Source organism: Solea solea, chromosome 4, assembly GCF_958295425.1.
Source record: "Solea solea chromosome 4, fSolSol10.1, whole genome shotgun sequence".
In the NCBI taxonomy this organism is placed as follows: domain Eukaryota; kingdom Metazoa; phylum Chordata; class Actinopteri; order Pleuronectiformes; family Soleidae; genus Solea; species Solea solea.
In genome coordinates, this window is record NC_081137.1 from 23,747,422 (window position 1) to 23,765,218 (window position 17,797).

General features: G+C 45.5%; 1 protein-coding gene across 1 annotated transcript; it reads right to left on the bottom strand.

Moving 5' to 3' along the window:
- Window positions 1-1,404: 1,404 nt before the first annotated feature.
- fgfr4 (fibroblast growth factor receptor 4) lies at window positions 1,405-16,181 on the bottom strand. The gene is made up of 21 exons (XM_058627193.1): window positions 15,520-16,181; window positions 13,424-13,631; window positions 11,066-11,253; window positions 10,834-10,984; window positions 10,657-10,707; window positions 9,831-10,100; window positions 9,646-9,735; window positions 9,393-9,559; window positions 9,176-9,299; window positions 8,501-8,691; window positions 8,262-8,400; window positions 7,979-8,172; window positions 7,705-7,850; window positions 7,157-7,275; window positions 6,948-7,058; window positions 6,542-6,732; window positions 5,471-5,593; window positions 4,739-4,809; window positions 4,513-4,650; window positions 4,263-4,368; window positions 1,405-4,074 (listed from the first exon to the last, which is right to left on the bottom strand). The coding sequence occupies exons 2-21, from the start codon at window positions 13,509-13,511 to the stop codon at window positions 3,898-3,900; spliced, it is 2,835 nt and encodes a 944-aa protein (XP_058483176.1). The 5' UTR covers window positions 13,512-13,631; window positions 15,520-16,181; the 3' UTR covers window positions 1,405-3,897.
- Window positions 16,182-17,797: the final 1,616 nt, after the last annotated feature.

Genomic DNA, 17,797 nt, shown 5'->3' on the forward strand with positions numbered 1-17,797 from the left:
ACCTGTCTTCATCATTCACCTGTCCTCATTGTTCACCTGTCCTCATCATTTACCTGTCCTCATTGTTCACCTGTCCTCATCATTTACCTGTCCTCGTCGTTCACCTGTCCTCATCATTCACCTGTCCTCATCGTTCACCGCCAAAATTCTCCTGTGCATGAATTTTCATTCATTTTTTTACTAGTAACAGATGAGATTTAAAAGGTAGTGAAAAAATTTGAGAGAGAGAGAGAGAGACAGAGGGAGACTGAGAGACAGACAGAGAGACAGACAGAGAGAGAGAGAGAGAGAGACAGACAGAGAGACAGACAGAGAGAGAGAGAGAGAGAGACAGACAGAGAGACAGACAGAGAGAGAGACCCCAGACTGAGACCTTTATCAGTCCAAGCTAGAAGGGAACTCACAGAAACCTGCTGAGTGATCATGATTTATTGAACATGGGAGATAAGACAAATGTGCACACACACACACACACGCACACAGACACGCACACAGACACACACGCACACACACACAGACCACACACCATCTACATGTAGACACACACACACATGAACACACACTTCAAAGAGTGAGGCTGCTCTGGATCATTGCTGCCCTCTCCTCCCTCCTCTTAACCTCTGACCTCCGTCTCTTCATTCTTCCGTCTCGCCGTCTCTCTGTGCCCGGCTCTGTCTTTAATCTGTCTCACATTTGTTTCTCTGTCTGTTTCATTTTATTTCACTGTCTTTTTTCTTTTCTGTCTTTGATGATGGTTTATTAAAACAAATCAACTCTATTTTCAGGCATGAACACATTTTCCATTGCGGCTTCACAAAGACATTCATTTGCTGACATTTAAGAGCAGATTTGTTCATAAAAAGGTCTTTTTTTAAGTCATAATAAACATTTGTGCATAATATAACTTTCAGACGCCTGCCAGGGTAACAAATACAGCCAAACCTGGCAACCCTAGAGCCAAACACTCCTGTGACAATAGACATGGTTGTATCTAACATTATTAGAACCATATACAGAAGGGGAATTTTCATCCTCTACCACCTTGTCATTATTAGCTCAGTCATAAGAAAGCTGACGCTGCTCGTTCTCTTATCAGCCGCCATGGAACCAGATCACTAATGAGAGGGAGAATGTGATGTGAACATGTTTCTAGACTCGATTACACTAAGAACTGAAGTATTTAAGTAAGATGTTGACGTTCAAAGATGTCACATGAACCTCCATCTTTTCTCTCATCGTTTCCAAATGCAAATAAAACACTTTTTTTATGTAGTTTTCCTTATGAATTAAAACTGTTCTTGGCTTTCACTATTTCTTCATGTCCTCCTTCACAACATCCACAGACCTTCTCTGTGGTTTTCTCTGCACGTGAACAAACCATCTCAACATCAAAGACAGAGGCAGTTCTGTTTTAAATTATACTTTATTTCATATAAAAACAAAACAATAAACAAATAAATTAGATATTTCTAAAATAATTTCTCTTGAGGAAATGTTTAAGAACATTGTGATTGTATACATTTTTGTTGTTTCTGGGGGAAAAAAAAGCTGGAATGTAAGAATGCAAAAAAAAAACACTTCATGTAAAATGTGAAGAGCTTCATTCCAAAATAAAACCAAACACATCTCCATCAGCGACAGCAGCTGTCACCACGTGATGCAAACGAATGAGCAGCGTAGATACAAGAATCCTTCTTTGAGTCGAAGACTGGGTGAATGGAATGAAACCCTTCTTCATGTTTGGACTTTAACCTTTGAACCATCTGACAGACAAAAAAAAGAAGCTAAAGCGACTGATGGAGTGATACAGCATGTGATAATGACATGTTCTTTTTTAACAATCATCACAACTCCACGTGTGTTTAAACCGTGCTTTCACATTTGACCGTTTGCTAAGTGTTGTCTTTTCCAGGAAGACAGATTTCACAGAATCTGATCACAGTGACATCACAGTGACATCACAGTGACATCACAGTCACATCTCTGAATGATAACTCTGTGTTTTTCAGGAGGTGAACGGGGGAAAACCAGCCTCTGCACACAAGAATTAAGAATTGTAATTTAAAAGACGGTGGCCCTGGATAAAGATAGGGGCGTTTTTAGTGGAGAAGAGGACACATTAGCATAATAAGAGCCTCTTCATTTGCACACAAGCCCAAGCTATCCCCTCACCACCACCACCACCACCACCAGCACCCCCCAAAAACTCCCCCTGGTCCATAGTCGCACCCATTAAGCCTGCAAAGCCTTCATTGTCCAGCCAGGCTGCAGACCTGAGGACCCCTCACCAACAGATTGGGATGGGTGAGGGGTTAGAGGCAGACAAAGGAGGCTCCCTCCCCCTTCTACTCTATTTGAAATCAATCACACTGGCTTTCACATTCAGTGTCCACCTCCCACCCTCCTCCCCCCTCCTTGTCAACAGTGACAGTGGGCCTGGCCAAGTTCCCCACAGAGTCCTCACGCTGAATCGTCAGTCCTCACCATTAGGGCGTGTCCCACTGTGGACACACTGTCTGTGACAATGCAGCGATGATGAAGGCAGAGGCCGAGTACAGCGGCGGCGGCTGTTATTGTTGTTGTTGTTATTGTTGTTGTTGTTGTTGTTGTTGTTGGGAGGAAAACCACAAGATGCTGTGTCAGAGATGAGAACGTCTGAGGACCTCGGGGGGGGGGGGGGTTTGGAGACCGAGTGAAACCGCATTTCAAACATGTCAGCAACTTTTTGAGAAGCTGTGCAACCCCCCCCCAATTTAAATGTAAATTTGTGATTTTCTTCAGACAACAACAACAACAATAACTGAGCCGCGCCCCCTCTGGGATTTTTTGCCCACAAATTACGACTGTTTCATTCCAAAAAAAAAGCTGAAGTTGATCCATATTTTCTTTCTTTCTTTTTCCCCACAAATATCTGAGGCTTAAGTTGTCAGTGGAAAAATAAGCAAACAATCACGATACCCGCTGTTTATAGACAGTGATGAGAAAATGCTTCACATCAGCTGAATGGACCGTGGCAGTGTTTTTGGAATGAGACGTTTGGCACGTAAAAAAAAAACTCCTCTCCTCGTCTTTTTGCCTCCAGTAACCTTCATTTTTGTGTCATTCACAATAATTTATAAAAAGGCAAATCATCTATCTGTTGCTGATATGTACATACAATAGTTTTAATATTCAAATATATTCACAGGAAATTATAACTTCAGGCACTTTGTTGCCGATGCTGCAGCAACTTCTTAGCACGAGAGATCCTGAGATTTAAGACCGCTTTTCTTTTTTAAATAAGCAACACAAAAGTAAAATAATCTTATATAGAGAGATTTATATTTAACAATCAGTTCTTTTTTTATCATAGCAAAATAAATCTTTTTTTTTTTTTTTTTTTTTTTTAATGTCTCTTTTTCACGCAGGGTTTTTGGTGCCCTGGTTTTTGGGCTGAGTTTGTGTGAAGAGTTCCTCGCTGAAGGAGAACTGACCATAGAAAGCATATGAAGCTGTTGTGAGTACCACGGCCTCTTCCGTTGGGTTTTTAGTGCCACAGTTTTTTTTTCCAACTTTACAGCTGTTCTCGGGAACAGTGCCAGAGCTGATAGTCCAAAGTACCACGTTGTGTTTGTCGTCTTTTTCTTCTGCTCATTCTTCTAAACAGTTTTCCTACAGAACTCCAGAACAAGTCATGAAGCTTCACAGGCTTCAGTGCTCCACGTGCACGTGTGTGTGTGTGTGTGTGTGTGTGTGTGTAACAGATGCCCACCTTTATCTAAGGGCTTTTGTCTGGTGCCAAAATGGAGGTCCAAAGTAAAAGGAGAAAAGCCTTAACTTAAAATGAGAAAATGCTGCTGTGGACGTCCAGTGTGGCCACCAGTGTGTTCCTGGGTGCACACGGCAGGAGCTGCACGTCTATCGGAGCGCCGTCTTCACGTCTGTCCGGGAGAGGACGTCCTGGTAGCCCAGGAGACACGGGTCCGTCGACAGAGCGTCGTGGGTGAACACGGAGTCGTTGTCGGAGGAGCAGGAGCTGGACGTATCCTCGCAGGACGGCGAGTACTGCTCGAAGGGCGTCGACAGGTCCAAGTACTGAGAGGGGCGGAGTCAAGAGAGGAGATTCACGAGTTAGATAAAGTGTCCATGCCTTTGTGTCGGAGACACAAGTCTGAGAGCTGGTGAACATTTGTAAATGTGCTCGTGTTCAGTGAAGACATCTGGACAACAGAAGTGTGTGTGTGTGTGTGTGTGTGTGTGTGTACATATCTGTGAGCGCTCACCTCATCAGAGATGGACAACAGCACTTTGTCCAGCTCCTCGACCAGCTGCTTGAAGGTCGGTCTCTGGGTGGGAACAGCGTGCCAGCACTCACGCATCATCATGTAGCTGCAGAGGAAAACACACAAGTGTTATTTCTACACCGCATTATCAATAATGACACAAATGCTCGTTATTTAATAGACAAAATGCCCGTTTGCCACACAAATGAACAGTTTGACATAAGCTCTGACTTCATTGGTGCCTGCTTACAGTTCATGTGTGCAGTTGGAGGGTTTGTCCATTCGATGTCCTTCCTTCAGCAGCTTGAAGAGTTCTTCGACGGGGATGCCGGGGTACGGTGAGCCGCCCAACGTGAAGATCTCCCACATCAAGACGCCAAATGACCACCTGAGGACGGACGGAAGGGATTTTAGCCCCGGCAGACAGAAATGGCGTTTGTTTCAAAGGTGTCATTGTGCAGAGAGTTTGAACTTACACGTCGCTCTGGTGTGTGTAGACTCTGTCAAACAAGGCTTCTGGTGCCATCCACTTCACCGGCAGACGTCCCTGCAGAGCGCACATGGAAATGTTACTTTTCTTTTTCATATCTCACTGTAAACGTGTCTATAACCACATTCTTAACCCGTGTCTCCTCCTGCCCTTTTGTTTCTTCCTCACAACCCTCCCCCCCTCCTCCTCCTCCTCCCCCCTCCATTATTGTCTTCCCTTTTACTAATTAAATCCCATTAAGCCTGCTGCCAATCAGAGGGAAACATCAGACATCTGTGCTGAGGAGTATTAAAGCTATGGAGGAGGAACCTGACTGGGAAGCAGACATGTTTACGAGTGGTTTTTCTAATCCAGCATATAATTTAACCTTTTCGCAATCCAAATATTGTGTTCTTGATGATTTTTTTCATCCCTGAGGGGCCGTTTAACAACGTCAGACGTCAGAAGCAACATCCGATCTTCTACTAGCTGCACCTGAATGGAGTTATTCTTCTAATCCCCTTTTTTGAGGGCAGATGTATTTTAAGAAAGCGACTGGATCAAGTCAATCAGGAAAATATTTTCCCTCTGAAACTTGCTACAGGACGACAGCGCTGTGGAAAAGTAAGGGGAGAGCGGCAATTTGGCTGCACTCTACCCCATTCATTAACTCCTGGAAAACACAAGTCTCCACTGGAAAGTCATTCTTGAGAGTATGGCTCTTGAAAAGGTTATTTACGTTGGTGGTTTTCTTGTAGTAGTCGATCTGGTGGACTCCTCTGGCCAGGCCAAAGTCGGCAATCTTCATCACATTGTCCTCGGTCACAAGGACATTTCTGGCCGCCAAGTCTCTGTGTATGCACTGCAGAGAGAGAGAGAAGTGAGAGATTGTAAGAATGATAACGACTGCGTCTGCGGAATAGAAGATTAGCATCACGTTTAAATGGTCCTGCCTTCAAAAAACAGCTAAATACTGTACAAACATTTATGCAGCAAAGGTAGAAATTATCTGCATAAAATACTTTAAAAGAGAAGTTTGACACACAGCACACTGTTTAAGTTTAGTGACGGCAACATCATTTAAATGTCTTTATATATAGAAACCCCAGGATTTGAAGAAAAAACAACCGTGGGAGGGGGGAGGGAGGGGGGAGGGTGGGGGGGGGGGAGAAAGACACTGTTTGCCCACATTGAATGGATGTCATTAAGTTTATTTTGGTTTTCATTCGAAATAGATGTGGGACTTGCGGGGTGGTGTCAAATGAACCAGCCTTGGTTTGCGGGTCTCCCCATAATGGAGGGTTAGTTTCAAGCTCCTGCATTCTTAGGAGGCCGTCGAGCCAGAAACCTGATGCCTACACCCAAACGACGACTCGGCTGCCTGTTTGCTAACAGATTTATGGCCGTGCTAAAAAGGACAAAGCCTGGCAATGGAGGGACGGACAGATGGATGGAGGAGAGTAAACAGCGCTGGAGCTGCAGCCGCGCTCTGTTTGGGAATGCTTGTCTGAGACAGCGGCTGGCAGACAAAGACCAAGCACACAAACACAGTGCATGCTGGGAAAATGAAAGGGACTGAAACACGGGGGGGTGGGAACGGGAAGAAAAGAACGAAAGGGACAGAGGACGGCGAGGAAGAAGAACTAGAGCTACCGTCCAACGCTGGGATTCGTCTTTACTTTTCAAGTCAAAACCAAAACAGTTTCATTTCCTGTCCCAGGGACACGGCTACTTTAAATTTTATGAGAGCCAATACATAAATATTCCCACAGGGTTAAAGCAAACTACAGTATAGGAGGAGGGAACTTACCCTTTTAGAAGCCAGGTACTCCATCCCTCTGGCCACCTGGTAGGCACAGGACAGGAGGTCTTTGAAGGTGAGCTGCTCCTCAGGTACCTTGGTCACATCAAAGGTGTAGTCCATGCCTGGGGGTCGCCGGGCCCGCAGGTATTCCCTCAGACTGCCTTTGGAGGCAAACTCCACCAGCACATATAAAGGGCCTGAGGGGGAAACAAGCAACATGAAGCACGGGGTTGTTTCTATTGTTGGGGGAGTCTCGTGACTCAGGACCACCACAGTTGAAACAGACTAAAAGGCTAATTTGGTGGATTTTGTAATAACAAGAGAAAGGATGTTCGAACAAAAGCAGACGGATCACATGCCGGCAGAGAAGAGAACACAGAGAAACAAGAACGCTGCTCATTTCAAAGCTCACCATCTTGTGTGCAGACGCCCAGCAGGTTGATGATATTCTTGTGTTTGTCCATCACCTTCATCAGCTCCATCTCTGAGATGAGATCGGCCAGATCTTTGTCTGTGGCGTCGTCTGAGGGACAAAAAAACCAAAACATGCTTATTTAGACGAGCGTGTCTTTGTCACCGACACCAGCAACGACCTCACATATCAACGCTTTCATGTCGTACCTTTGAGCATCTTCACCGCCACAGTGGTGGCCTGGTCTAGACAGTCCTTGATGCCGTAGGCCTCAGCTCTGACCACCTGGCCGAAGCAGCCTTCTCCTAGAGGTTTGCCCAAAGTCAAACTAGGGGAGAGAAAGATTGAGAGTGAGTGAAAATAAGTATGTCCAAATGAAAACTGAACAAATCCATAATTTTAGGCTATGGGTTCTTAAAACATGGGTTGGGAAGAGCCAAAAATAGGCTGTGGACTTGTTTCTTTTTATGTCCCCACATGATGCGGGAGCTCACATGTTTAAATAAGTCAGGATTCTGGCAGCCAAACTAAACTAAACTTGGAGACTGTTTTCCCTCTGTCTCTTCTTAGGAGGCAAAAGCTTTTTGTAAATGCAACAGTTCAAAACCTCATCGCCTTCATGATGAATTCAAATGTAAGAGTAGTTTTCAGCATCGTTACGTTGTTTAGACATCGAATTAAGAAATATCTTCAACTGAACTAAAGTTAGTCCAGTCGACGTGATTTCAGGAATATTCTACTTTTTAGATGAACTTACTTGTCTCTTGGGAATTCCCAGTCTGGGTCATAGGGCAACTCGATCTCCATGACTCCAGCCAACATGGGAGAGCAGCTGGACGACAGGCGGGCGACTCTCATCAGAGACGCACTGGATTTCCCTGATGAGTTTGACTCCACTGAATACTGAAGAGAGGAGAGGCAGAGAGGGAGAATGTCGTTTAATTGAAATATTTGGAACAGATATAAATACTTTTGCTGAGCCAAAGCGTCCATGAAAAAAGAATGATTTCGTTTCACAGTGTTGTTTGTACCTGTCTGCGGAGAGGGAACTTGGAGAGCTTCTGGACAGGAAGAGCATCAAACGGCTCCCTCCTGGGTTGGACCTGCATTCGACACAACACCACAATGACGATGGCCATGATCAGAGCCAGGAAGCCACATGCATAGATGATGATGTCGGTGTACTTGGTCTCCATCGTGTCCAAAGCGTCTGCTGCTTCCTCCTCTGTAGGTCGTATTTTTTTTTTAAAAACATTAGAGACACATCTTTCCAGCACTGTAAGCATGTATCCGTCAGTGGTCGGTGTATTTTACCTGAGAGGACGGTGAGCCAGGCAGACTGGTGAGCAAAACCAATGGAATTTCCAGCCAGACAGGTGTATTCTCCGGTGTCCTCCATGGTAACTTTGGACAGGTAGAGCACCTCCACTTCTGACATGTTCAGACTGCCAGTCTGTGCAGCAACAATGTGGAAAGTGACATAAAACATGAGTATACATGTCAGGAAATCAGAAACCGAGTCGTAAACCAACCGTCTGTTAGACGTCACCCACCTTGAGGACCTGAACGTAAGGCGTCCCGTCTGGACCGTAGCGGCTGCCGTTTCTCTCGATGTGTTTGAGCCACTGAATGTGAGGCTGGGCGTCGCTGTAGACCTTACAGTGGAACTGGACGTCACTGCCCACCACGGCTGTAGTGTTGGCCGGTAGACCAGCCTGTAGGATGGGCCTGTGAGGGGAGCGCTCTGAAACAAGAAAACAGGAAATAATGATAAATGATAGTCTTAGACTTAGATAGTCTCACACCAGGAGTCTGTGTAAGCACAAGACTTTATGGGCTCCACTTGAATCGTGCTCCTCTGCAGCTGAAGAAGTCAGATATTTGTCCATTTAACAGCACATGTCTAAAAATGATCCAGCAGCTGTCACTGTGGCAAAAAGGCTGCAATGTCATTTTGGGATGGAAATTGGTTCCATTAGTGTGGCTCTTTGTCAGCTGGTTTGCCAAAACCACTTTGATCCGCAGTGACTCTTGCTCTCTGATCTTGTTAGTTGCCTCGTTAGTCCTCTCCCTCCACCCCTCCCCCCAACAATGAGGACAGCAATGACCCCGTGGTGGACAGACGGTGAACAAATGAACAAATAAGCCGCTGTCCTCTTTGAACCCTTGTGTCAGGTCAGGTAAGTCCACATCCTGCATCTGTGCAGCTTATATTCATCATGTCTTACCGAGAACATCGAGGACGTAGCTGTGAGAGATGGATCCATATTTGTTCTCCACCATGCAGGTGTAGTTTCCTCTGTCTGAAGGAACCACGCTCTCCATCACCAGGCTCCAGTGCTGGTGCCTTAGCTGCCCGACAACAACAAAGGAGTGTGTTATTATTATCAGGATAATGTGATGAAGAACAAAACACTCATCATTCCACTCTGCTACTTCTCCTACCTTTATTCCGCCAATGCGATGCTCTCCTCTGAATTCACGTCCATTTTTCAGCCAGCGAATGTTTGGCATGGGGCTGCCCATGGCCGGACAGCGGAACTTCACCGTGTTGCCTGCGGGGACAGCGTAGAGCTTCTTCTCCATGCGCTGGGTGTGAGTCCAATAGGGACCTGAGAGGACGAACATCAGAATGGTCACATGAAACCTGCACGACAACGTGGAGGATTACAACGAACGAGCAGAACAAGCAACACACCTCTGGAGAAGTAGACCTGGTCATTCTCGATCTCAGCCGACGAGTCCTCCAAACCGTTGTCCTCGTCGTCGTCTCCTGACCCTAACGAGTCTGGACACATGAGAAATAAAGTTTTAAATCATCAGTGAATAAAGCCAACACTGACATGATTTTCTTGATGAAATGAATGTCCTTGGTGTGTTTACCCGTCACAGTGATGGTGAAGTTCCTCACGGGTTCTTTGCTCCCGCGGAGAACACAAACATAAACGCCTGAATCCTCATATGTGACGTCCGTGATCTCCATGATGATGCCGCGGATCTGGATCCGGGGCGTGGGCAGAACACGCACTCCCTCCTTGTACCAGTTGACTGCCATGCCTGGCCGCGCGCTCATGTCGCAGCGCAGCTTCAGCATGTTGCCCGGCTCGAGGAGAAGGTGCTCGGTCGTGTCCTCGCTCAGCTCCTCAAGAACATCTGTGAGATGATATCATCAACACACTTTTAAAACCCTTTTGTTGACCCATGTTTGCATAAATCACCATGCAGACAAAAGCCAAGTCTCAACTATGACCTTCAACTCCACAACCCCATTATCTCCCATCCCCACACACACACACACAATGAAGTTACCATGGAGACGTGGAGGCCTGACTGACCCAACCCTCCTCCACACAAACCCCCTCCTCTACATCTTTTTGTCCCTGGGTGGATTATTGTGAGTGATCAAGCTAACGCCACAAACTGACTATAAAAAAGAAGAAGAAAAGAAACACGATGGAAGAGAAACTAAAGCTAATGAACACGTCGCAACTTGACAGTGGACGGAGAGTAAATGTGAGGGGCGGTGAAGGTTCACTGGAGATCTAAGTGAGCAAAGGAGTTCATTGGAGACGGAGACATTGAGTTTTTACCAAAATGTTTGAGTTAAATCTAACGGAGTTCTGCAGTATGTTCTCACTTCATGATTGGAGGACAAGTGTATTGTTGCGAGAGCCTTTTCTCAACTGAAACATTATTTTAAGACACTCACCTGGGGGGACGTCAGCAGCAGTGAGGTCCACAGTTTGGGAAATGATGGCACCTGTGGAAGAGACATGCCGAGTTTAGAAAAGACAAATGGTTTCATTGTTGGCAAAAGTCAAACAGACCTCCAGTTTGGATCATGAAAGTTCAGAGACTAGACTAGAGAGATATGAGTGTGTCTCACCAGACAGGACGTCCAACCACGCTGACTGCATGGCCTGCACTGTCTGTCCTGCGTGGACGCTCTCAGCCATGCAGATGTACTCTCCTTCATCCTCTACAGTGATGTTGGACAGATGCAGGGTGTAAACCTTGGAGGCGTTGCTCTGCAGGACCTGCACGGAGGACATCAGCATTGTTTTCATTTCATAATAAATTACTAACAACAACACAATTACTGTGGAGCATCTTCTCACCGTGAGAGGCCTGAGAAGAGGAGGTTCCCCCTGGCTCTGTCCTGGGGTGCTGGCCTCTCTCTTCAGCCACTGCACCTTAGTGGACGCCGGCTTGTGGACTTTACACAGCAGCTTTGCCTGCCCGCCCACCACCACCGTGGTGTTTTCTGGGTAACCTGGTACCATCAGAGGCCTGGAGACGCGGAAATCTGGAGATGGAGAAGAAGACGATGAAGTGATTTTAATTTCAGGATTCCTGTTGTCAACTTTTGCTAACCAACTGTTCCTGTTGCCCTTTCTTGATAATAACAGTTATTGACTTCACAGCTGAACAAGAAAGAAAACTGTCAAAACATATGCTCTGGTCTCCGTTTACCTCTGAAAGGTTCGGCAACAGAACACCGTGTTCCTCAACAACCGGTGTCATTTAACACGAGCAGGCCGCGGTGATAGAAAGCCCAGATAACACAGCTACTATTGCATCACCGTCAGCCACAGTGCCGTCCATTCAGTGGCCCCAGTGCCCCCCCCCCCCCCTCCATTAATGTGCTTGCCCACTCACTTGTTGGAGCATATGTGCGCCCTGGCCGGGGACCTGACTGCTCAGTCACTCAGAACGAGCAATTTTCCAGGGCAATTTTCTGTCTGATTGCCTCCTGCGAGTGCAGAGTGAAAAGGCAATCTGTTCCCTTGTTCAAATGAAGAGCTACCCCCCCACCCCGCACTCACCCCGCGTCCACGTGGAGGTGGTGGTTCCAGAAAACAAATACTAATCTTCAGCCTCATTCATGGAAAATCAAAAACGGTTATTGTTTAAAGCGACAAAAATCTGGCTTCACATTCAGAATCCACACAGCTGTACATTTGTACGCGGTAAATCATCCGTCATAAATCACAATTTACATTTTTCAGGCCATGCTAATGACGTTGACGTGGACGTGGACGCTGCCCCAGAGTTGAACTTGTGGCAGAGTGTGAAACACAACACAACACAAACATGCTCAACGGGTGCAGTTTCACCGCGTCCAGAGAGGCATGGGAGCTCTGAGCCAGGTTCTTACAGCAGCACGGATCACTAACATGTCATCTGTTTGTCAGTCTGTTTTTACCATCCTCACGTATCATTATTTACATTCCCTCCACATTAAAAATCCAGAATTAATCATGTAGAAATCCAATTAATAACTGATTTATAACACACTGTAATGCTACACTATGCTTCAATATAATATGTTAAACCTGTAAAGTTCTGATAAAGGTGTATAAAAATACACCAACTGTACCAGAGATGATTTCATTCACTTATCGAATGCTGAAAGTCATTTTTACAACGTTCATGAAGCCGAAGCTGAACTTTCTGCCTCATCAGCAAAAGCATTCCTGAAAAACACCGAGCCAGATGATCTGTGCACAGAGTAAAGCAAACAATGACATTCTTCCTCTTCTTCTTCTTCTTCATGTTCAAAGCTGGCTCCTCTTTGTTGATTCATTAACTAAGAAGCACATTTGTGTGGACGCTGGAGCAGCAGAAGTAAAAAAAAGCTATAATCTGAGTTTTATAATCTCAACAAACGACATGTTTCTCAAATTGAAAAAGCCTATATTTAGCAGCAGCGTTATATTTGGTGGTTCATCATCAGATGGGACATAAAACATAAAAGGGGATTAAATGTAGAAATAAATCATAAACATGACGTGAGAACGATGATGTAAGAAGGATGCCATCGCTTTAACTTTGAAGAACGACACCTGAGATGATATGAGCAGCAGATCATCTTCACTCGTGTGTAAAATAACCTCAGAAGAGTTTTGTGCATGTTGTCGTCTGAACAGCAAGTCCCAGCTGGTCCCGCGCTACAAAGCCGGGCCACCGAGGATGAAGAGAGGCAGCTTCTGTGCTCGGCGCCTCTGGGCCTCACGTCGGTCTCCACACGTCGCAACAAAAATGCTTTAACTGTTCATTTGATTCACGGTGATTTATGGCTCCTGAAAATTGTAATTATTTTTAGAATGTTTTGACCTGCGATGTAATCAAGTACTTTGAAGGGAAAGTGGATTCTTTTGGTAAAGCATCAGTGAGCTCCTGCCCCCCCCCCCCTCCCCCCTCCTTCATCCTCCACAGCTGGCACGCAGCAAAGCAGATTTACACTTCCGAGCCTCAGGGCCTCGGTTGGATCAGGTAGCACAGTTTACAGCATTAAAAAACACTGAGGGCCCTTTTTTTCTCCTCCTTCACTCCTTTCCTTCCAAGACATGGCAACAGCCTCTCTGTCTTCTGTCCCCCTGTCCCCTGGACTTCCTCTGGGGTCAAGGCCATGAAAATAAAACTAATGTAAACAGTGAAAGTGGACACAGAGACTCAGACACTTCACTCCTTACCTTTAGTTCTTCTTTCATCGATGGCCCTCGCCGACACCGTGTCCATCAAGCAGAGCAGGAGAACGCAGAACGTGCAGACCCTCGCCATTGCCCGGATGTGACACGTGTAGAAAAGGTAGAAACACACGCTGGAAGCCTGATTTGGCCTCACACTCCCGACCCTTGCATTGGCAATCTCAGAAACCCACAAACTCTCTCAATCCTGATCCTGTGGAGGGGAAAAACAAAACATGATGCCTCAAAAAACTTCATTCTTCAAGGACCTCAGACTCAGCTGAAGGTACAAACACAGACGTGATGGTTAAAGGCCGTGAGCAGCTGTATTCTTAACCAGATGTCCTGCTAACTGTCCCGTCGACCTTACATTGTCCAGGCCCTCCTGCGTCATGAATAAGGAGCAAGGCTGTTACCGCCTGTTGTTTGTCAATGGATGGCGCTCAGTCTGCCCCGGGATAATGGGCCCTCGCTAGGAAAACACTTGAAACTTGCCAGGAAGCTACAGAATCTGAAGGAGCGGCAGAGATTCGACTGGCAGCTGATGGGGACTTCAGGGGGCGTTTGGGGCAGGAGGTGGAAATACAACAATAAAGTGAGAGGGGAATGTTGACTGGAGCAAAAACCAAGACCATAATGCACACAGTGTGCCATCCTGTCACTTCAATTTACCTTTAGAGAGCAAAAGTGACACAATTCATGAGATCCATGAGTTAAGTTGCTGATTTATTAACATCAATAACATTAATAACAGTAGAATTGTCCTTAAAAATGCAGGTCAATCCATTGACAAATGAAAAGCTCCTGCATGAACTTGATTCTTTAAAAACATAATGGTTAATCAACATAATCATTATTTACTCTCAGATATTGTGAAGTGATGAAAGTGTGTGATTATCTCTTCTCATCAGAGTGAGTAAAAGTGTCCAGAATCCGCCTCTGAATGCTTCAATATTAATCTGCTCTTTTATTAAAATAGATTTACGACTTGTGTTTTTACAGTCACAGTTAAGTGCTGTCTGCACAGACGCCTGCAGTCAAACTGCAACAACACTGCAGAAATAATACAGTTACATTTTTGTGCTGCACTGAGTCGGGGCCAAATGCGCACAGGCGCCAGACCCTGGTGCGTGCGCTCCATGGATGCGGGCCGCGCCCACACACACACACACACACACACGCCGTTTCAAGCATAATCTTGCTCAATGAAACGTATTCTCTCTCAATTAAGGGCTGGAAAAACTTTTTTTCTCCTACTGCTGCTAATTCCGCTGGCACGCTGCCTGCACGGCACTCTTCACTCTCCTGTGTTCAGCTGGAGCCAAAAACACTCATTCTTCTGTGTTGTACCGAATAAAACAAGCGGCTGCGCGTGGAGTTTTGATTTTAAATGCATTCTGCGTCATATTTCTGTCACATAAAACAGCCAATAATATGCTCCATTCACCTCAAACAGCCTCTCCCAGCAGGCTGCTAAAGTTAGACCTGTCACTATTCATGTGTCATAAAGTTACAGTGAATTCACTTGCACTGAGTTCACACGTGTGCCCACCGTCTGTCAATCAAATCGATCAGTAAAGAGCACGTGCCACTGCGCGAGAGGAGAGACTCAGCCCTTAATGCTGCACATTATTCCATGAACCTGTCTGTCATGAACCTGTCTGTCATTGCGCATGTTTTATCAGCTGCATGTGATGCGCAGATAACACATTTAAATGTATCACTTTAAATGCGCTTTGACAAAGTTCAAACTCCGCGTTGTGGAAGGTTCAATGTCTAATGAGGGACTGACGTGTTTGGCTCCGAGTTACAAAACACAACAACTTCGCGTCGCACATGTGAACTGACTTAACTTTGATTTATCTGTGGATTTATTTACAGTTTTCCTGCACACAGTGGATGATCTCCTCATGTCCTACTTTAATAAATGTTTCTTCTTTTATATTAAATACATTAAAAGATAGAGAAACTTCACCCTAACAGCAAATATATGAAGTTGTTCTAGTTGCAGTCTAACCCGTGCACGCTGCGCCATGCCCCGCTGCAAATGAATGAAACAACTCTCCAAGAATCCTCAGCTGTCCCAGTCTGTTTTCACCCACCTTTTCTTCCCCGTCTGTCTTGGCCGTGATGCCTGGCACCAGGGGAAGTCACTCCATGTCCCGGTCGATACGCGCGAACACTGAAATCCTCATTTGGAGCTCCAGTACTATTCCTTTTTTTTCCAAAAACCCGGTCTTGAATCCGGTTTATAAATCCATCAAAAACAGCAGCCCCGTGAGACGTGAACGACAGCTGGCTCTCCTGCTGACCGGCGGAAGGAGCTGGGATCTCCGGGGCAAAGTCCAGTGCAGCCTGCTTTCTCAGAGAGCTAAATCCATGGAGGGAAAGAAAGCCACAAAAAGAGCGAGAGAAGGTTGGATTTTACGCGTGTAAAAAACAACAAACTGCCCTTTCTCGCCTTTGGAGAAAAAAAAAAAGATCCGATGGCGAGAGAATGAATGAAAGAGCCTGATAGGGTGATTAAACGTGGCAATAGTTCAGCGTTCCACAGTTGTACCGTCTTGGATAATAAGAGTCTTTACGCGTGTTTTACGCAGCGCTTCTGTGAGTTTATCCCGCTGAGATCTGAGCTCCGCTGCTCGTGTGTGTGCAGCTCAGCCTCCTGCGTCCGTTGTCTGTCCACAGCAGAGAGAGAACTGCGTCCTTCACACACCAGCTCTGCACAGCACTGCGCGGCTCTGCGCACGGCAGTCACAACAATGGTCTGTGAGCGGCCAGGGGAGAAGGAGGAGGAGGAGGAGGAGGGAGGATAGGGAGAGAGAGAGAGAGAGAGGGAGAGGGAGAGAAAGGGAGGGCTGCGCTTCTGTTACCCCCACACAAAACACCCCCACCTCTGTGGCACATAAAACCCAAGACCCCCTGCCTCTTCCTCCACTCCACAGTGCACAGCGCCGCGCTCAACTTGTTCCTACAGTCAGTCCATTTCTGTGTCTGTAGTAAGAAAACATCACTTTTTTAATGGTCTCCCCCCACAGAGAGAGACGTGTGCCTAATCAACCATCGATCACGTTATTATAACACATGTTTATGACGACTTATCATTTATTGCGGGGGGTGGGGATGGGGGGGTAATTGTCCTCTCCGCAAACAGGGGCATTGTGTTCTCTTTAAGAAGACGCATTCAATTAAGTTGCTTTTAGTGAGTGAATGCGTGTGAATTGGCTCCATGTTTTAATTGCATCAGTAAAAAAAAAGAACAGAAGCTCGTAATCCCATTAGCTGCGGCACAGAATCAAGATCAGCTCCGTTTTATCAGCTTAACACCTTGAGCTTCATGATGTTGCCCTTCATGTGAAACGACTTCACAGAAACAAACCACTGGGAAAAGAAGATGGAATGACACTCACAGTAAATCCAGGTCACACTTAACACCATCACCACTGCATCTCAGTCTAATTCATATATCTGTACTTTACTCTGATTGGTATATTTCGAGCAACTTTTACTTTTACTCCACTACATTTTGTCTAATTATCTTGGAGTAAATGTCATATACTTTAACTTTTACTGAAGTAATTATTATAAAAAAGTGACTTCAACTTCTACCAAAGTCATTTTCTGGTAACATACTTGAACTTTTACTCAAATATCACTTTAAGGTACTTTATACAAGACTGTTCTCACTTTGATAAGTGTTTTTAGCCACATTACAAAGTGTTCTGACTACTAAAGTCTACACCAGTATAAGTGAACACAATTTTAAACATCAAATTCAAATTAAAACAACACATTTTCACTTTCTAACGGATCAACACACTCCTGTGTACCATGATGTAACATTGCAGATTTTCTCCATGTACTTTGGTGCAGTGGAAAAAGTGTTTCAGATAGCAAGATTAAGATTAAGCTGACATAGATGTTTATGTGTGTGTGGCTACAGGCTTTTATTATGTAATCCCCGCCTGGCAGCCATGTTTTATTAAGCCTGTGTAATCGTAGTCGTACGTAAGTCACTGACGATGGAGAAGAACCACTCCAAAAACCCTGGATTTTTCCTGTAATACCTGGACTTTGTTAAGGCACAGTTACTCAATCCAATACAATCCGGAGGCAATAAACATATAAAGGGAAAAATTAATTATTCTCCTCCAGAGGCAGAACAGTGAAGCATTGAGTGATTCAGCAGCAGCAGCAGCAGCAGCAGCAGCAGCAGCATTACACAGGTAATCTCTGTCGAGGCTCCTGAATGGACAATTGTCCTCTGACTGTGGATAATTGTGTCTCTGCAGCCAAGTTATTTCTGTACATAGAAAAATACACTGTATAGAGGCCATCGCTCCCAGTGCAGGAAAAAGTGAATGCACACCAGTAGTACAC